Source organism: Periplaneta americana, chromosome 10 (genome assembly GCF_040183065.1).
Source record: "Periplaneta americana isolate PAMFEO1 chromosome 10, P.americana_PAMFEO1_priV1, whole genome shotgun sequence".
Lineage (NCBI taxonomy): Eukaryota > Metazoa > Arthropoda > Insecta > Blattodea > Blattidae > Periplaneta > Periplaneta americana.
This window is the reverse complement of record NC_091126.1, coordinates 171,191,006-171,206,927: the sequence shown is the minus strand read 5'-3', so window position 1 is coordinate 171,206,927 and position 15,922 is coordinate 171,191,006. Positions and strand designations below refer to the sequence as shown.

Sequence of the window (15,922 nt, the reverse complement as noted above, 5' to 3'; positions counted from 1 at the left end):
TACCTACCTTGCCTCCCGTTTCAGTTACCTGTCATCATATAATCTCTTCACACGCACGCAAAATAGCCGCATACTAGCCATACCAACACATAAGACATCATCGTATTCATCATCATACACAATCTCGCTCTCGCGCTTGTGGAATACCCTACCCAGTGACATCAGAGACTGTCGGAATTTAGTAGCGTTCAAAAGCAAGCTTATTAAGCATTTTCTTACTGCGTAGAGTAGGTTTAATTTGTACTTAGTCAATAAAAGAAATGCTTCTCTCTTCTTAACTTTTACAATAAACTGTCTAGCTTTTATTAATCAGTTAATCTTTCAGTACTTTGATTTTTATTGTATCTGTAAATTTAATATTAGTTGTAATTATAATTGTATTCTTAATATTGTAGTTCTAATCCCCTGGTAGAGGGAAAGAGAAGGTCTGATGGCGTTATCTCTACCAGGTTAAATAAATAAATAAATAAATAAATAAATAATAATAATAATAATAATAATAATAATAATAATAATAATAATAATAATTACCACGGATAATAGAGGTTCTGCTGTAAGTCGGCCGGAAAACGAATACACAAAATTAACACAACTAAGACGTAAGTTAAAAAAATAGTAATATCACACTTGAAAACTAAGAGTGCTTTACTCAAATAGACTACAGTACTGCATTACTGCACTGAGCTTGCTAGAACATGCAAGTTCAATCTTGGATGTAGGACAGACTCGATCAAAATTCAGGACACGAACAGAGTATTAAAACGCTTTTAACTTGGAGAGACTGAGAAAAACTACGCAAAACTCCGCTTTATAGCGTGGGGAGAACTTATTTACGATGCAGCGTGAACTTTATGACGCGCGGGCGGACGGCTAGCGGAATTGCTGCCTCACAGACTGCTTGGCTCAGCCCGCGACGAAGTCACAGCGACGGAAAACTATTCCCGAAGTCTTACGAAGGAATCGCAGCGTCCGTCGCCGCTACACAGCGCGTAAGACAATAAAGAAAATTCAAAGCATTCAGAAAACAACGCCGTGTCTCGAACTTGAAACGTTCTTTCAACTGTAAACTTTGTCGTATACTGAAGAAGGTAAATTAAGAAGAATCGTAGCAAAGTGGCATGTTGCAGCGTTTCTCAAACTTGTTTAAGTAGGGACCACCGTTTTAATTCAGAACAGTTTCCCGGACCACCTCACTCTTGTTCCCTTGGAAAGCAAATTTATCATTTTTGTAGCATATTTTAATACCAGTATATCTATAGTTTAAAATAGAATTAATTAATTAAAATTAATTTATTTCAATTACTTTTATATTAGTATTAACTAATTAAGTTAATGTTAATAGAAGAAAATTTATTTTCGTTTTTTTTTTTTTATAATTCAAGGCTGTTAGAGTTTGGATAACCTTTAACTTATTAATTAACAAAATAAATGTTGGTACTCACATTAATAATTCTACAGGTTTACTATTTACACTTGCGTGTTTCGTCTCTAAGTGCCGTTTCAATTTCGCGCACTTCGTAACAAACAACGCACCGAGGTTTTGGTTCACTGTCATTGCCACACCAAGTAAATCCAAGTTCCAAGTAAGTCTTGTAATATTTACGAAAGTATTTTTTTTTTTATTTGAAAGGACTAGATATTTCTTTAATGGCACTAGAATCACTGATATTAATATCTTCACACACAGCTTCTGAACTATTAGCACTGCCTAAATGAAGCATATAATCACGTTCCTTTCCTTTCAAAGATCGGGATCAAAGCCAGTTTTCCATTATGTATAATGGGCACTACTTAACAGAGACATAGACAACTACTAGCGAGTACCACATAAGAAGGATGTCAAACAAATAACTGCTAAAAGGCAAGCGACGAATCAACAATGCACAGAATTTGTTTTAAGTTACTTGTGATTGGCTATAAAAATATAATTAGAAAAGTATTGTAATTTGAATTTTTGGATCTGATTCGCCCGGATGTTAAAATAGGCGGAGTCTAAAATTTCTTATATCTTCATCTGGAAAAACAGAAATAAAAAGAATTAATGCAGAAACATGCCCGATTTTCAACAAGAAAAATATGCAATTTGGCACGTTCTATCATTGGTGTACGACGTAGGCCTACAGTACGTGACCATTTCAGTGTGCAGACTGGGTGTCGGCAAAACTATTAAGAAAGTCATAAATACATGAAAAGATTCGGTACTTTGGTCCTCTGTTATGAATTCAGGTGGTCCCTGGCTGGGTTACAGACGCGGGATGTGCAGGGAAAAGATGGCGAGAAACACCACGTTCATAGTGCTTTAAATCCCTCTTTTGTTTCTGAGAGTAGAGTGGGAATTCGGTAGGCGATTAGGGTAATAAATTTCATAAAATGTCAGTACTGGGAGAAAAAGTAAAAGAAGATTGTCATGTGTCATTTCCAAACTCTGAGATTTTCTGCTATAGTGTGATACGCAATTCATTTGAATTTTATTTTTTCTTCTGTCTTTTTTGAAGGACCACAAGGGCAGACCTCGAGGACCACAGGTGGTCCGCGGACTATAGTTTGAGAAACGCTGGCATGATGCATCACATAAATTTATCAATCAATTTATTACATTTATCAAATTCCATTAATAATTGCTTCAATATTATTTTCATTGCTGCCACATACGAGTTATAATTCTCAAGCAGATTGTCGAGTTCCGCAGCTGTAACAATTTTCTCATAATTTAAGAAAACTTCTCATTCAGAATTCGAAAGGCGTTTAATTGTAGGTTCTACATATTTTTGTGGAAACACAATTATTTTCCCACGTTATAACCTGCGCTGTTCAAATATAACTATAACTTATGTTTGTCTCAAGTTGAATAATACAGTTTAACTTGCGGCTCATGAAACCAACCTTACTTCTCTATCGAAGTAAAATAAGAGCTAAGTGAGAACGTATTCCAAACTCAATAAATCAACTTACAACACTGTGTACCGAACGCTATTTTGATACCTAGTTTAATATTTGTTTCATACTTTCCCAGTAGAAATAAGACATAAAACAATTAGGATAATTTTTATATCCTTAAAAGATTTCAAGAGTTCGACATTTAACCCGTTTACACCCGTTTAAGGACAAAAAAAGAACATTATACCTCATTAGTAATACTGTATTTTTTTTTTTTTAATAATTTCAAAACTTATTTAAATAACCTTGAGATGTGATAAAAAGAACAAATAATTTGAACTTCCGACGCTAATAAAATTATTTTTTGTTAGTAATGTTTTTATTGTCCATAATCATTGTGTGAGACCTGAAACTTCGCCGAAGTCCTATATGTTTAATATAATTTCAACCTCATCCCTATAGAAACGTAGCAAACCTCATAGTATCATAAAATGTGAAACTATCTTAATATTATCAAAAACGCATAAAAATTTCCAAGCATTTCTCTTGTAAGGTCTGTTGTAATGTTAAGAAATTTAGTGTTGTCTTTTGGTGTATACTTTTTTCTCTCCAAGTTTCTCTTGTTTAAAAAATTCAATTTCGCAGACGTTTGTATTTCCCTATGTAGACATTTCACTGACTGACCTTTCCAGCGACAACAAAACGAATTTAATGTACTCATAATTTGTGTGTACGTTTGTACGTAATACTCGCAAATATGGTTATATTACCTCAGCCCTGGAAGCAATAGGTTGGCTTAAACTAGGTTCAAGAAAAAAATTACATTCACGTCTCCTCCAATCCTTCGTGCCTGTCATCTCTCTTCGCTCGTCTTTCTTCCCATCGTAATCTGAACACACGTTTTCTACACGAAACAATACTAACAATCTCGTACTCATCCTCGATCACAATAGCCCTTCCAAGATTCTGGAATTCGCCAACTATTAGGATCAGGGACTGTCGAAATAAAACTCAATTCAAACGTAAACTTACTAACAGTTAAGGCCGGTTCACAATAAACCGGGAACTGAAACGACAACGAGAACGAGAACGTAAATAATGTTAAAATACGTGTATTTAAATGTTATCGTTCACAATAGTTAATTGTGAATGCTCATATTTAAATACATTTATTTTAACAATATTTCCGTTCCCGTTCTCGTTGTCGTTTTCATTCCCGATTTATTGTGAACCAGCCTTTAGTAATTGAGACTCGTCCAGACGTGACTTCTTGTAAATAGTTCTCTTGATCTAGCATAAAATATTTCAACCTTCGGTAATTTCATACCTATACGTACAATTATTCTGCGTTTAATTTCCACATCAGTAAAAAAATATTTCCTTGTTCTTAAATTCTACAATAATTTGTCTAGTCTTTATTAATGAGGTAATCTTTTAGTACTTTATTTTTTATTGTAACTGTAATTGTAAATTTAATATTAATTATTGTAATTTATATTTTTAATTGTATTCTTGATATTGTGGTTGTAATCCCCTGGTAGAGGGTAAGAGAAAGCCTGATGGTCTTATCTCTACCAGGTTAAATATGTATATATATATATATATATATATATATATATATATATATAATGAATGAATAAATAAATAAATAAATAAATAAACGAATGAATAGATAAATAAATAAATGAATAAACGAATGGATAAATAAATGAAGGAATGGATAAATAAATACATAAATAAATAAATAAGTAAATAAATAATACTGAATAAGTAGTTTGACACAACTAACGCACATAACAAATTTCGTACTACCTTTAGTCCGAACTTTCAATAATGAAGCGCAACAGATATTAGTTAAGCCTAAGTGTAAGTATATAACTTCGTGATAATTATAATGAACTTCCTTCAAATTCCCAAACCCCATATTATTTCTCTTACATTTATCTTGCACGCTATTATGATGTTAATAAAATTAGTATTCCTATAGCGTTGGTAAATTAAGAGTGCACGGAAAAAGGGGCTCACAGCATTTTTTCTTTCAATTGTTGTGATAGTGCCACCACATAGACTAGTGACCTGCAATGTTCGAATATGTGACGGGCAACCAAACACTGAAAACTTTGTCTTATTTCATATGAAAATTAATCGCAAGATCGACGAGTATAGAACTTCGCCATACTCGACAAACGTGAACCGAATATAGCGTCTGTAATGTACGACGCTCATTTCGACTTCATTATGATTACTTTCATTTAATTATGACAAAATATGAAAAATTTTCTTCATACGACTTAATACGCATTTGAAATCTTTCCGTACAGGGGAAGAATGAGCTCCTGTAAAATTTAGAAAATATTTATGAGACCCTTCTCCCGTGTACTCTTTTACTTTAAGCGTCCTAAATGATTTAACATAACCAACAATCAAATCTCATGTTAAAATTATCCCCTATAGAGGATCAAACGAAATGAATTATAACAAGAATATGTATAGAAACATAGCTTCCTACAGCACGGAGGTCGTCTAACTGGTATTACAACAAATAATCTCCACTTCAGCGAAGTCGATGTTGCAATAAATTTTCGTTATATAATAAACTTAAATGCTGTTGTAACCGGAACTGCATATAATTTTACTTAAATCATACAACACTTACGTTAAGGAAATTATTCACATTACTTTGATGTTAAGTTGGTATACTTGCGTCTGAAATTAGATCTAAAAGACTAACCTCGTTTAATTGCCTTAACTGAAACACGTAATTGCATCATCAGTACCCAATTACTTTAATTATTACAGAGACATTTGAGACAAATTTGATTAATGTTTCGGAGTGTTCAGTATTTTAAGATTACTTTGGCGTGTCCACAAGCCAATCTTTCTACGAACATTGCGTTTATTAAACACAAGAATCGAGAGAATCCGTCACATATGATAGGGCTCTCCGGCCGAATCCACGTAAGGCAGCTGTCACGTGACTTTGCCTGTCATTTGTACCGTTCGCAGTCGAAAGCTTCGCTCCATCGGCGCACACGACTGTTGCGATGGGATTTAATACAGTTACATTATTCCTTCAAATCCGGATAGGCCTATACAGAGTGGAAGTGGTGTAACTATGCAGATTGAAGGCGGCAATAGATTGTACTGAATTAAATTTAAAAAGCTATTATGCGTTTTGTGATAACTTAGTTCATGGTAATAAGGCTGAAATTCTGCTTAGTTTGGCAACAGCGCGTCGTCGCTCACGTACGAAAGCACACGCGCTACAGAGTTCCGTCCCCTAGACGCTACATTACGGCTACCAGATTTCCTAATGAAAGGAAATAATGATACGTGTTAAGGCTGGTCCACAATAAACCGGAAACCATAATCGGAACGAAAACGAAAACGGTAAAATTGTTAAAATGTATACATTTAAATGTGAGCACTCACAATCAACAGAAAGCTTGCCGGAGCCCGAGATCGGGAACGGAGAGTTGGCCAAGTTTCAACTTTGGCGTTCACGTTTCCGATCACAGCCCACTAGATTCATTCTATTGCCATCTAAAAGCTATTTTGTCGTCGTATATTTTGTAGCAAGAAGACCGTGACATAACCTATGCATTATTTTGTTCTGTGCTGTGAATCATGGAGCAAGTTTTATTTGATGAGATTCTAATATTGAAATCCTCACATTTACGATAAGCGGCGCGCCTCGTATAAAGATGAGAAAATGAAGGACAATACGTGGCTTTCAATAGCTGCATCTTTGAACACCGATCGGAAGCGAATCATATTTTATTACTGTATTGGTTGTATTACACACTACATATTCACGCTTCAATTCAGTAACTACTGTTGTGTTATTTTTTGTTCTATTACAAATGTTTCTTCCCTAATTATTTTACGTTATGGTAGACTTAAAATAGATTGTGATAATAAAGATGCATGTGCATATTTATAGTACCGTACCTAATGAAATGTTTCAGTTGAAATTTCGAAATTGGTTAACCTGTGTTTATGTAGGCTGCCTTGTACGCCATTGGTCAATTATACACAAATAACATCAGAATGTGTAATATCGACTTTACATATCGTTATTGACATGCATAACGATATGCATAGTCGTCTACGTTCTCGGTTTATTGTGACTCAAAAATTTTCATATTCACGTCATCTGTTTCTCGTTTTCATTCTGGTTCTCGTTCCCGGTTTATTGTGAACCAGCCTTAAGTTTTCTTATATAATTTGCAGTAAAACAGTCCATTGTACTGAGAAACTGCAAAGGTGTAAATCATTCCTTTTTCACTTTCTCTAATAGGAGTAAAAATCAGGATCGTACGGATAGTACTTATGGAGTGAAATAGTGTTAATATTTAGGGGAAAATGATTTTTTCTGAGAAAAGTATTCATTTGGGACTAACATGGTATTATAATTTTTTGTTGCACACGATTTAAGGAATAAGCTGTAAAAATTTGCGTAGTTTTATTACTTCCACCCTGTATAATAGTCTAACTCAAAGAAGTACCACATAACAAAGGTGATAGTATAATTCAATTTAATCATTAATTAAACATGCATGGAACTCGACAGGTGCTTGCGAGTGGTAAAGTAAAGCCATACACTAGGAGACTAATTGACAGAAGTTCAATCAAGAACTTACCTTCTGGCAGTTTGCGGACTCTGTTCCCGGCTATTACTGCATAATCAAAACATCTATTGTCATTACCTTACGTTCTACATTCAAAAATTAGTAGTGCTAGAACAAATTAATCCTACATTATCTTTTTCATAATTAACAGATGTACATTCCTAACTTTCTTTGCCTTATTATTCTTATAATTAAAGAATAATTAAACTGCTATTTATTCATCTGTCTGGAAACAGATATACATTTAATACAATATTTTATGTGCAATACACTTCGAAATTTAGACCGACAACGGCATTAAGGGACAAAAGGGCCAGTTTTACGCTTCAAACTTAACGTCAAGGCCCACAAAAAAGTTGGATATCGTTGCATATTTTATGACTCCAGAAATTGTATGGAGAAAAATTTTTAGAACTTTCGTGATATAAATAATGTAAGGTACATAATTTTAACATGAAACCTCCGTTTAAGTACATGACAGCAAGTACAACTTTTGTCTCTCATTAAATGTAACTTCGGTTGGTTACTGTCACATGAAAACCAAAGTTATGACATTTTCTTTTCGTATGTCCGGAGGCAGATGGAGGCGATCGAAGCCTTTCGGATAGAATTTTTTTTTCTCAAAATTTTCCAATGTGCATTGCACGTTGTCTGGAATGCATAGACCGTGGCAATATATTTCATACGGATATAAGTACTGCATATTTAAAATGTCTGTAACTGAAGAACATGAATATGTGAATAGATCCCAATTAAACCATATAAAGTTCAATGTTTAATATAATTCACGTATTGCGTTTCTGGGCTGTTGTCAGATTTCAAGACATACACTACAATGTCTTACCTGTTGTTAAGAATAGTTTGTCGTACAAATTTACTCATTCAAAATACGTAGTCGCTTAGCATAAACCTTTTTTAAAATTAAATAAATGAAAGTAAGAAATAAAACTGAATCGGTTATTGTTGAAAGCAACTAAGTTCCAATTTTTAAAGTTTTGAAATAATCGAAAAAAAAAACTGTTTTATGGATAATCTATCGAAGATTAAACCAAAATATATTGTACACATATATTTCATGTGTACAATATATTTTGGTCTAATCTTCGATAGATTATTCACAAATCAGTTTTTTTATTATCTCAAAACTTTAAAAAGTTGAGTTATTTCCTTTCAACAATAACCGATTCAATTGTATAATATGAAGTTATGAATGAGTTCAAGTTATCCGAGCCACATGACCAGTTTTTTTAAGAATTTCCCCCGAACATTTTTCAAGATTCCTGAAACGTATTCAAATATATAACAATTTGAATGACTTACTTATGTGAAAGATGTAAATTAATATAGTTTTGAGTTCGAACAAAATGAGAAACTTCTTTCGTTGTAGATAATACATATATGTTTCATTTACTATAAAACATATCGTATGACTTACGGAATACTTCAGATGTCAATGTAGGGGAAAGAGAGTAACAAATACAAGCAATCAAATACAGAAAACATGTGGCGAATGACTGTTAAAGGCCCGATTGAATAAAGATTCTGTATGGCCCAAAATCTTTTATCGACAGAGCTCGCTTGACAGATAAGGAACGAGATGATAAGATTAGAGATGGGAGCTGGTTGTCCGCAACACGAGGAACGCAACACGAGCGGGTCTCTCCCACTACGGGAGTGAGCGTAATAAAAACACAACCTCGCTGCTCTTGCGGTAGGTTCAGAACGGAGCATGCAATTAGATGATTCTGTCTCTTAATCATGGATTATTAATTAGGGTGGAAATGGCAAAGGAAATCTCCGTGCCCTAATCAAGTATAGGGGCTAATTCTCGTGTCCTGTCGAATTTATACTTTAAAACTCGAAGGGGAAATTGTTCTTTCGTTACGTTTAAGTACACATTCTAGGATTAAACAATCAACTTCGTACTATTTCATGTTTAATAAACTAAATCGTCTAAAATAATTAGTTTCAAGTCACGTATATTCATCAAATCAAGTTATTATAATAAAAATCTCGAATTTCATCTGCGGAGAATGTATTTGAGTTTTTCAAAATTCTACTATAAAATTAATGACTCACTTCCTGATACGAAAACTGTATATTACTTGACTAGGTGTATAGCAAATTTTCAATATCAGACCATTTTTCTTCAAAGTTTACTCCTCATCTCACAACTTAAGTGGATCATTTCGCCTATGGAAAGAATCACCTCAATTTCTATTTAACAAAGAGTGCATATTAATATTTCATGAATATTTGTTTGCCTACAAGAGAACATAATATTTTTATAGTGTCATAGAACGTAATTGTTTTACATCAACCTAAATGAGCTGAGAAAAGAATGTACACTTATATATAGTTGATAAATAACAAAATAATTGCGTTGTAACTGACATTCAAGTTTGTGAGGAATTTTTATGTGGTTTCTAGAGTAGTCACGTAATCGTAGATTTCAAATTAATATGAAAAGCACCTCACAACGACAGCTGACATTTCTCTTATTTTCCTTGTTATTAGGCCATGCTCAACGCAGTGAATTCAATTGAATTGAACTGAAAAAGAGGGGAAATTAAGAGGTACGCGAAAACACGTCCTCGCAAAGGGGGTTCGGGGCTGAAATAAACAGTGTGTGAGCTCCAAGGCTGCTGGCCACTTGTCGCACTCCGGGTTACAATGCTCCACTGAAGGAACTCTAGAAAATTCTGAAGGAGAAAAGCCGAAAATTGACGTAACCTCTGTTGACAGTGTTGTGTTTTACACCCGACGCAACGCAAACACGCTGCATTGCGTCGTTCGATTTTAGCAGAGTTTCCGAGTCGGTAAAGAACTCCATTCTGATGACAGGGAGATTCTGTCAGTACTGGGTTCTATCCTCGCGGTCTGACAGACCACAACACGCGGTTGGTCGGGGACACATGACACATTCTCAGATTTTCCTTGGCCATTTCACAGCATGCTCGGACACCTACCTATGTCGTCGACTCTGGCAGATCCGACGTTCCGAGACATGTCGCAAGCATGCAAAACTACTCCTGTTTAGTGATAGTGTGAGTCTCGCCAAGCGGCCGAGATGTGGCGGCTTCTGCCCTCTGTCCGAGAAGCGGGGAAGCTGGAGGACGCGGGAAAGCGGCTGCGGATCAATACGGAGTCGGGAGTCGGGAAGAGGGACGAGGGCCCGGGTTCGACTGAATGGAGCGCCACGCCCCCCACGTGCTCGCCATGTGGCCCACTCACCTGCTAATCTGAGAGCGGACATCCTCTGGAACTCGGGCTCCTGCAGCCACTTCCACATGCGACGAAACGTCTCCCGACCGGATTTCAGCTTTGACCAGGGCTTGGGGTTGCGCAGCAGGTCCGACAGCGTGCCCTGAGAGCGGCAGAGCACGCGCTGGGCGAAGATCGCCTGCGGGATGCTGTACCTCTTCAGCTCGGCGCTGATTCTCTGGGCCAGCTCTTTCGTGTTGATCTCCTCCACCTCGCCCGCTCCGGCCGGCGCGCCAGCCCCCACGCCCACGCCGCCACCGGTCACCAGTCCGCCGCCCCCGCCGCCGCTGGAGGTGGGTACGGTCTTGACGGCGACCGGGGTCGGCGGAGGCGGCTGCGGCTGCGGCTGCTGAGGCACAAAGCTGGGAGGCGACGGCGACGCCACCACCACGGCTTCCCGCTGGATCTGCTGGGCCACGAGGGTCGGCGGCGAGTGGTGCGGCGACACCACGCCGGCGTGCGGCGTGATGGTCGTCAGGCCGTTGATGGTCGGGAGGCTGGCGGCGGCGAGCGAGGTGGCCGTGCCCCCAAAACTCGTCACGATGGTGTTGGGGGGCGAGTGCAGGGACGCCGACGGCGGACTCAGCGTCGGGCTCTGCGGCGCCACGAGGGTCGCCCGCCCCACGAGGTCGCGCTGCGTGTAGGGCGAGTCGTAGCTGTTGGGCGACATGCTCTTCTGCGGCGAGTGCAGCCCGTTCTGGCTGTACGAGCTCTGGGGCGACAGCGGAGAGTGCTGCTGGGGGATGCTGATGCTGCCGAGGCCGTTGTTGGGCGACGAGTAGTGGTGCGGAGGCGACATGCCCATGGAGGGCAGCTTGTCGTAGCTGTAGGGCGAGTTGACTCCCATGCCGAGGCCGATGTTGCCCAGCCCGTTGTTCTGCATCACCGTGAAGGAGCCGGACACGTTGCTCGCGTGGCCGTACGCGAACTTGTCCGACATGGTCGAGATGGGAGGCAGGGGCTGTAGCGGAGTCAGAGTGGCGTACGAGGAGCTGGGGCTGAAGCCGGGAGGTGACATCCTGCCGTTCACCGACGTCAGTGTCTGGTACGTCGGCTCGGGCTGGAGGGCGCGAAAATCCGTGGCGTCGATCATGCTGGCAACACTCACCGAGATACCTGAAGTGGGCGAGAGCTTCCCCGGACTCAGAAGTTCCGAGTCATGAGAATCGTCTTGGGGTTGAACTATCACAGAGAGGCTCTCCTGCTTGGTGACGTCGCTCGCTACGCTCACGGCACCCTCGGCTGACAGGTCCTCGGCACTGGTAGGCAGTTCCTCCTTGATCTGGACTCCCGACCCCGACTCCGTGAGTGACTCGTGCGAAGTGGGCACTGACCCGGCCACGGCGGAACGTGAAATAGTGGGGCTCAGCTCCGTGGGCGACATGCCGAGTCCGGCATGCGTAGACGCGGCTGGCGAATCGACCGTCTCGGGCAATGGCTCACTAAGCGATTGCTGTTCGGCCATTTCCCCCATGTTTTCCATCTTCCCGCATAAAGTTTCGCACACGAACGCCACTCGCAGAGTCTCCGAACTTCACCGCACACGCCAAGCACAACTATTACATTCACACAAGTCCCTGGTCAAAGACTTTACCACCGGAAAAGTCCCATACACAAAATTTTCACCATCCACCAGACGTCCATGTTTGTATGCTACTCCCCGACGCACCCAATTGCGCAAGTGACACTGTCGCAACACATCAAACGCGCCGGAGCATCCTCACCCTCGCGCGCGGACAGACAGCCAGCTGCGGGCCAGCTGCTTCCCCCACCCGACGCTCCGACCCCTATGCTATTCAGCGCACCACACCAGTCGCCAGCTGCGAGTCAAATGGCTCCCGATTCTGGACCTCTATTGTCTGACATTTGCAGCGTTCCTCGCATGCGATGGCCGAATTTGAGTCGACGAGGCCACTTCGCCGGGGCCCCCGAGTGGCCCCCCGCCCAAAGCACGAGTTGTCACGGGCCGCACGTCCCTTTTCTTAGCGATTTCCGCCCTTGTACGAGGAGCACATGGCAATGGCATGGATATTGATTCAGGGCAGACGAAATTCCGATAATTTTGATGCCTTAAAATCAATAATAATTACCATGTGGCCTCAGAACGGTGAAGCTCGTCTGGCTGGAAGGACACTCGTCTGCCATTGCGGATGTCTTCGAGAGGCTGCACCGTGTGTCCTGAAACAGAAAGCAGGCGATTAGTGGTGAATTTGCTTCGTGCTGAATAATGGTGGACAGTGTGATGCGTGTGTGCTCGCCGACGCCGGACGCCGCCCCTAAGCCTTCTGCTAGTGATGTATCGTCATTCTAGTGTTAGTGTGAGGGCTATAGCGTACAGCCCATTTTAATTTTCTTTCGAGTGATTTTAGCGTACCTGCTGCCGCTGCGATGCGAGTGCATTCAACTAAATTCTTCTCTAATCACAATTTCACAGTGTGCGCGAAGTGAGGTGTAAGCGATATAGTTTATATCCCCCTTGCTATTACAAGAAAATATTACGAAATATTTAGTCCGTAGCGTACCGTTCCCCTTCCCCCCGCCGCAAACAGTGCTGGGATTCGAATACATATACCACAAGATAATACATGAACCAAAATTACTAGTGTTCCCGAGAATAAAAGCGCAATTTTTATATGACTGCATACATAAAACTAATGTAACGAGTTTGCAAATTTAATACGAATTTTAGAACCTACAGTTTCACAATAATTGAGACCCAAAATTAATCTCATGAATATGACCAAAATGGCGTCCTGGTCGGTTCTGTTTTTCGTGTGCAGTATGCAAAATAAATCATAATCGCGAATAATTAAAGTTGCCACAAATTCCCTAACATTTGGACCACATTCAAATCATACGGAAAAGCGTTAGAACTGGCATTAACTGTGTCACTGAAATATTGTGACATAATGATATTATGCATGATAATATGTGACGGTAAATAAAATCAATCGTAGGGTGGTACTCATGCTAGCAGTCAAGTACGAGTCAGGTTGGCAACACTTATCTCGCAGTGCGCTTGTCAAGTCTTATCTGGTACGGTGTGGTACTGACTCATATTAGGGAAACATTTTACAAATGTTCGATTATGACTTAAATGAAGAACAAGCGAACTTAATTTAAAATTAACACAACAGCATCATTTTTCATAGCCTTTACCTGTATGTCAAAACGAAATGACGGGACCACAGAATATTGCGAATTAAAAGGCGAGTATTAACATCGGGGTTGAACATTCTGACACTAAATTTATCATTTTTTATAATTTATTAAAGAATATATTTTAATTCATTCACAACTACATTCCCATCCACGCATTCAAATCACTTACATTTCACTATACAAAATTGTTCACTTATGGCACAGACGCGAGAAACAGAACATCTATGTTGTCAGTATCTGTTCACCGGTATATGCGGAAAATATTGCTCCGAAAATTAAAAAAAAATGTATGTTTAATCTTCGAAATAAAATTAATTCAGTATGTGCAAAGTCTATTCAACAGGATCAGAGTTTACTATATCAAAATGAGATACGGATTCATGTGTTCTAACATACGTTGAATACTCTCTTTAATAATGGTTTTGTCACCAACAATAATGTTCTCTGAATATTTTTTATTTTTCTTGTGGATTATATTTTTCTTTCTTGATACAAAACAGAGACCTGGGTAGGAGTTCGACTAGTGAAGTGTTTTATGTGTAATTTGTGAAGCTTTCCTTATTCATTTCCCTTACATCTATTATTGGAGTATTACAACAGAAAATGGTGTTTTCTTTGTCATGAACGTACAATACATAGATACAACATTCCCACCCAAAATTCATCTTGTAAATCAGTGTAATGTTCAAATGTCAACAAAATTGCTCTGAAGCCTGTTTAAATACAGTAATCGTAATGACTTATGACGACTTATTAGCGAGCTAAGATATTAAGCTTTTACCTACACATCCACAAAACCTGGGTTCGATTCCTGGGAACGATGTGCAAATTATCTGCCTTTTACAGAAACCACGAGTGTGTTCCTGTACTGTATTGTCATAATCCGTGGTCGTGTTCACCACATGAGAATGGAGTCCATTAATTTTATATTTGATTTATAAATAATAATAATAATAATAATAATAATAATAATAATAATAATAATAATAATAATGGCCTTATTTAACCTGGCAGAGTTAAGGCCGTAGGGCATTCTCTTACACTCAACCAAGATTAAAATTTGCTTACATAGTTCAATATAAAACTGGATCGGAATTAAATAATTACATAGACTGATACAATTTAGGTACATAATAAGATCAAAAGAGGTAGTTACATAAAAATTTATCTCATAAAATAAAAATAAACATAGTGGAATACATATTAATGTTGTTAGAATCAAATACGAATCACATAAAAACAGAAGCCGATAATTCAATAATAATAATAATAATAATAATAATAATAATAATAATAATAATAATAATAATAATAATAATAATAATGGCCTTATTTAACCTGGCAGAGTTAAGGCCGTAGGGCCTTCTCTTACACTCAACCAAGATTAAAATTTGCTTACATAGTTCAACATAAAACTGGATCGGAATTAAATAATTACATAGACTGATACAATTTAGGTACATAATGAGATCAAAAGAGGTAGTTACATAAAAATTTATCTCATAAAATAAAAATAAACATAGTGGAATACATATTAATGTTGTTAGAATCAAATACGAATCACATAAAAACAGAAGCCGATAATTCAATAATAATAATAATAATAATAATAATAATAATAATAATAATAATAATAATAATAATAATAATGGCCTTATTTAACCTGGCAGAGTTAAGGCCGTAGGGCCTTCTCTTACACTCAACCAAGATTAAAATTTGCTTACATAGTTCAACATAAAACTGGATCGGAATTAAATAATTACATAGACTGATACAATTTAGGTACATAATGAGATCAAAAGAGGTAGTTACATAAACATTTATCTCATAAAATAAAAATAAACATAGTGGAATACATATTAATGTTGTTAGAATCAAATACGAATCACATAAAAACAGAAGCCGATAATTCAATAATAATAATAATAATAATAATAATAATAATAATAATAATAATAATAATAATAAATGTACACAGTAAATATAAA

The 15,922-nt window shown here is 38.1% G+C and overlaps 1 protein-coding gene across 1 annotated transcript in view; it reads right to left on the bottom strand.

Moving 5' to 3' along the window:
- onecut overlaps positions 1 to 13,595 on the bottom strand; it is a 41,456-nt gene extending 27,861 nt beyond the window's left edge. Inside the window, exons 1-3 of the mRNA XM_069837636.1 lie at positions 13,147 to 13,595; positions 10,478 to 12,950; positions 7,521 to 7,573 (exon numbers count right to left, since the gene is read on the bottom strand). Coding sequence (XP_069693737.1) covers positions 7,521 to 7,573; positions 10,478 to 12,255 — 1,831 coding nt within the window. The 5' untranslated portion in view covers positions 12,256 to 12,950; positions 13,147 to 13,595. The remainder of the gene's footprint in view (positions 1 to 7,520; positions 7,574 to 10,477; positions 12,951 to 13,146) is intronic.
- Positions 13,596 to 15,922: the final 2,327 nt, after the last annotated feature.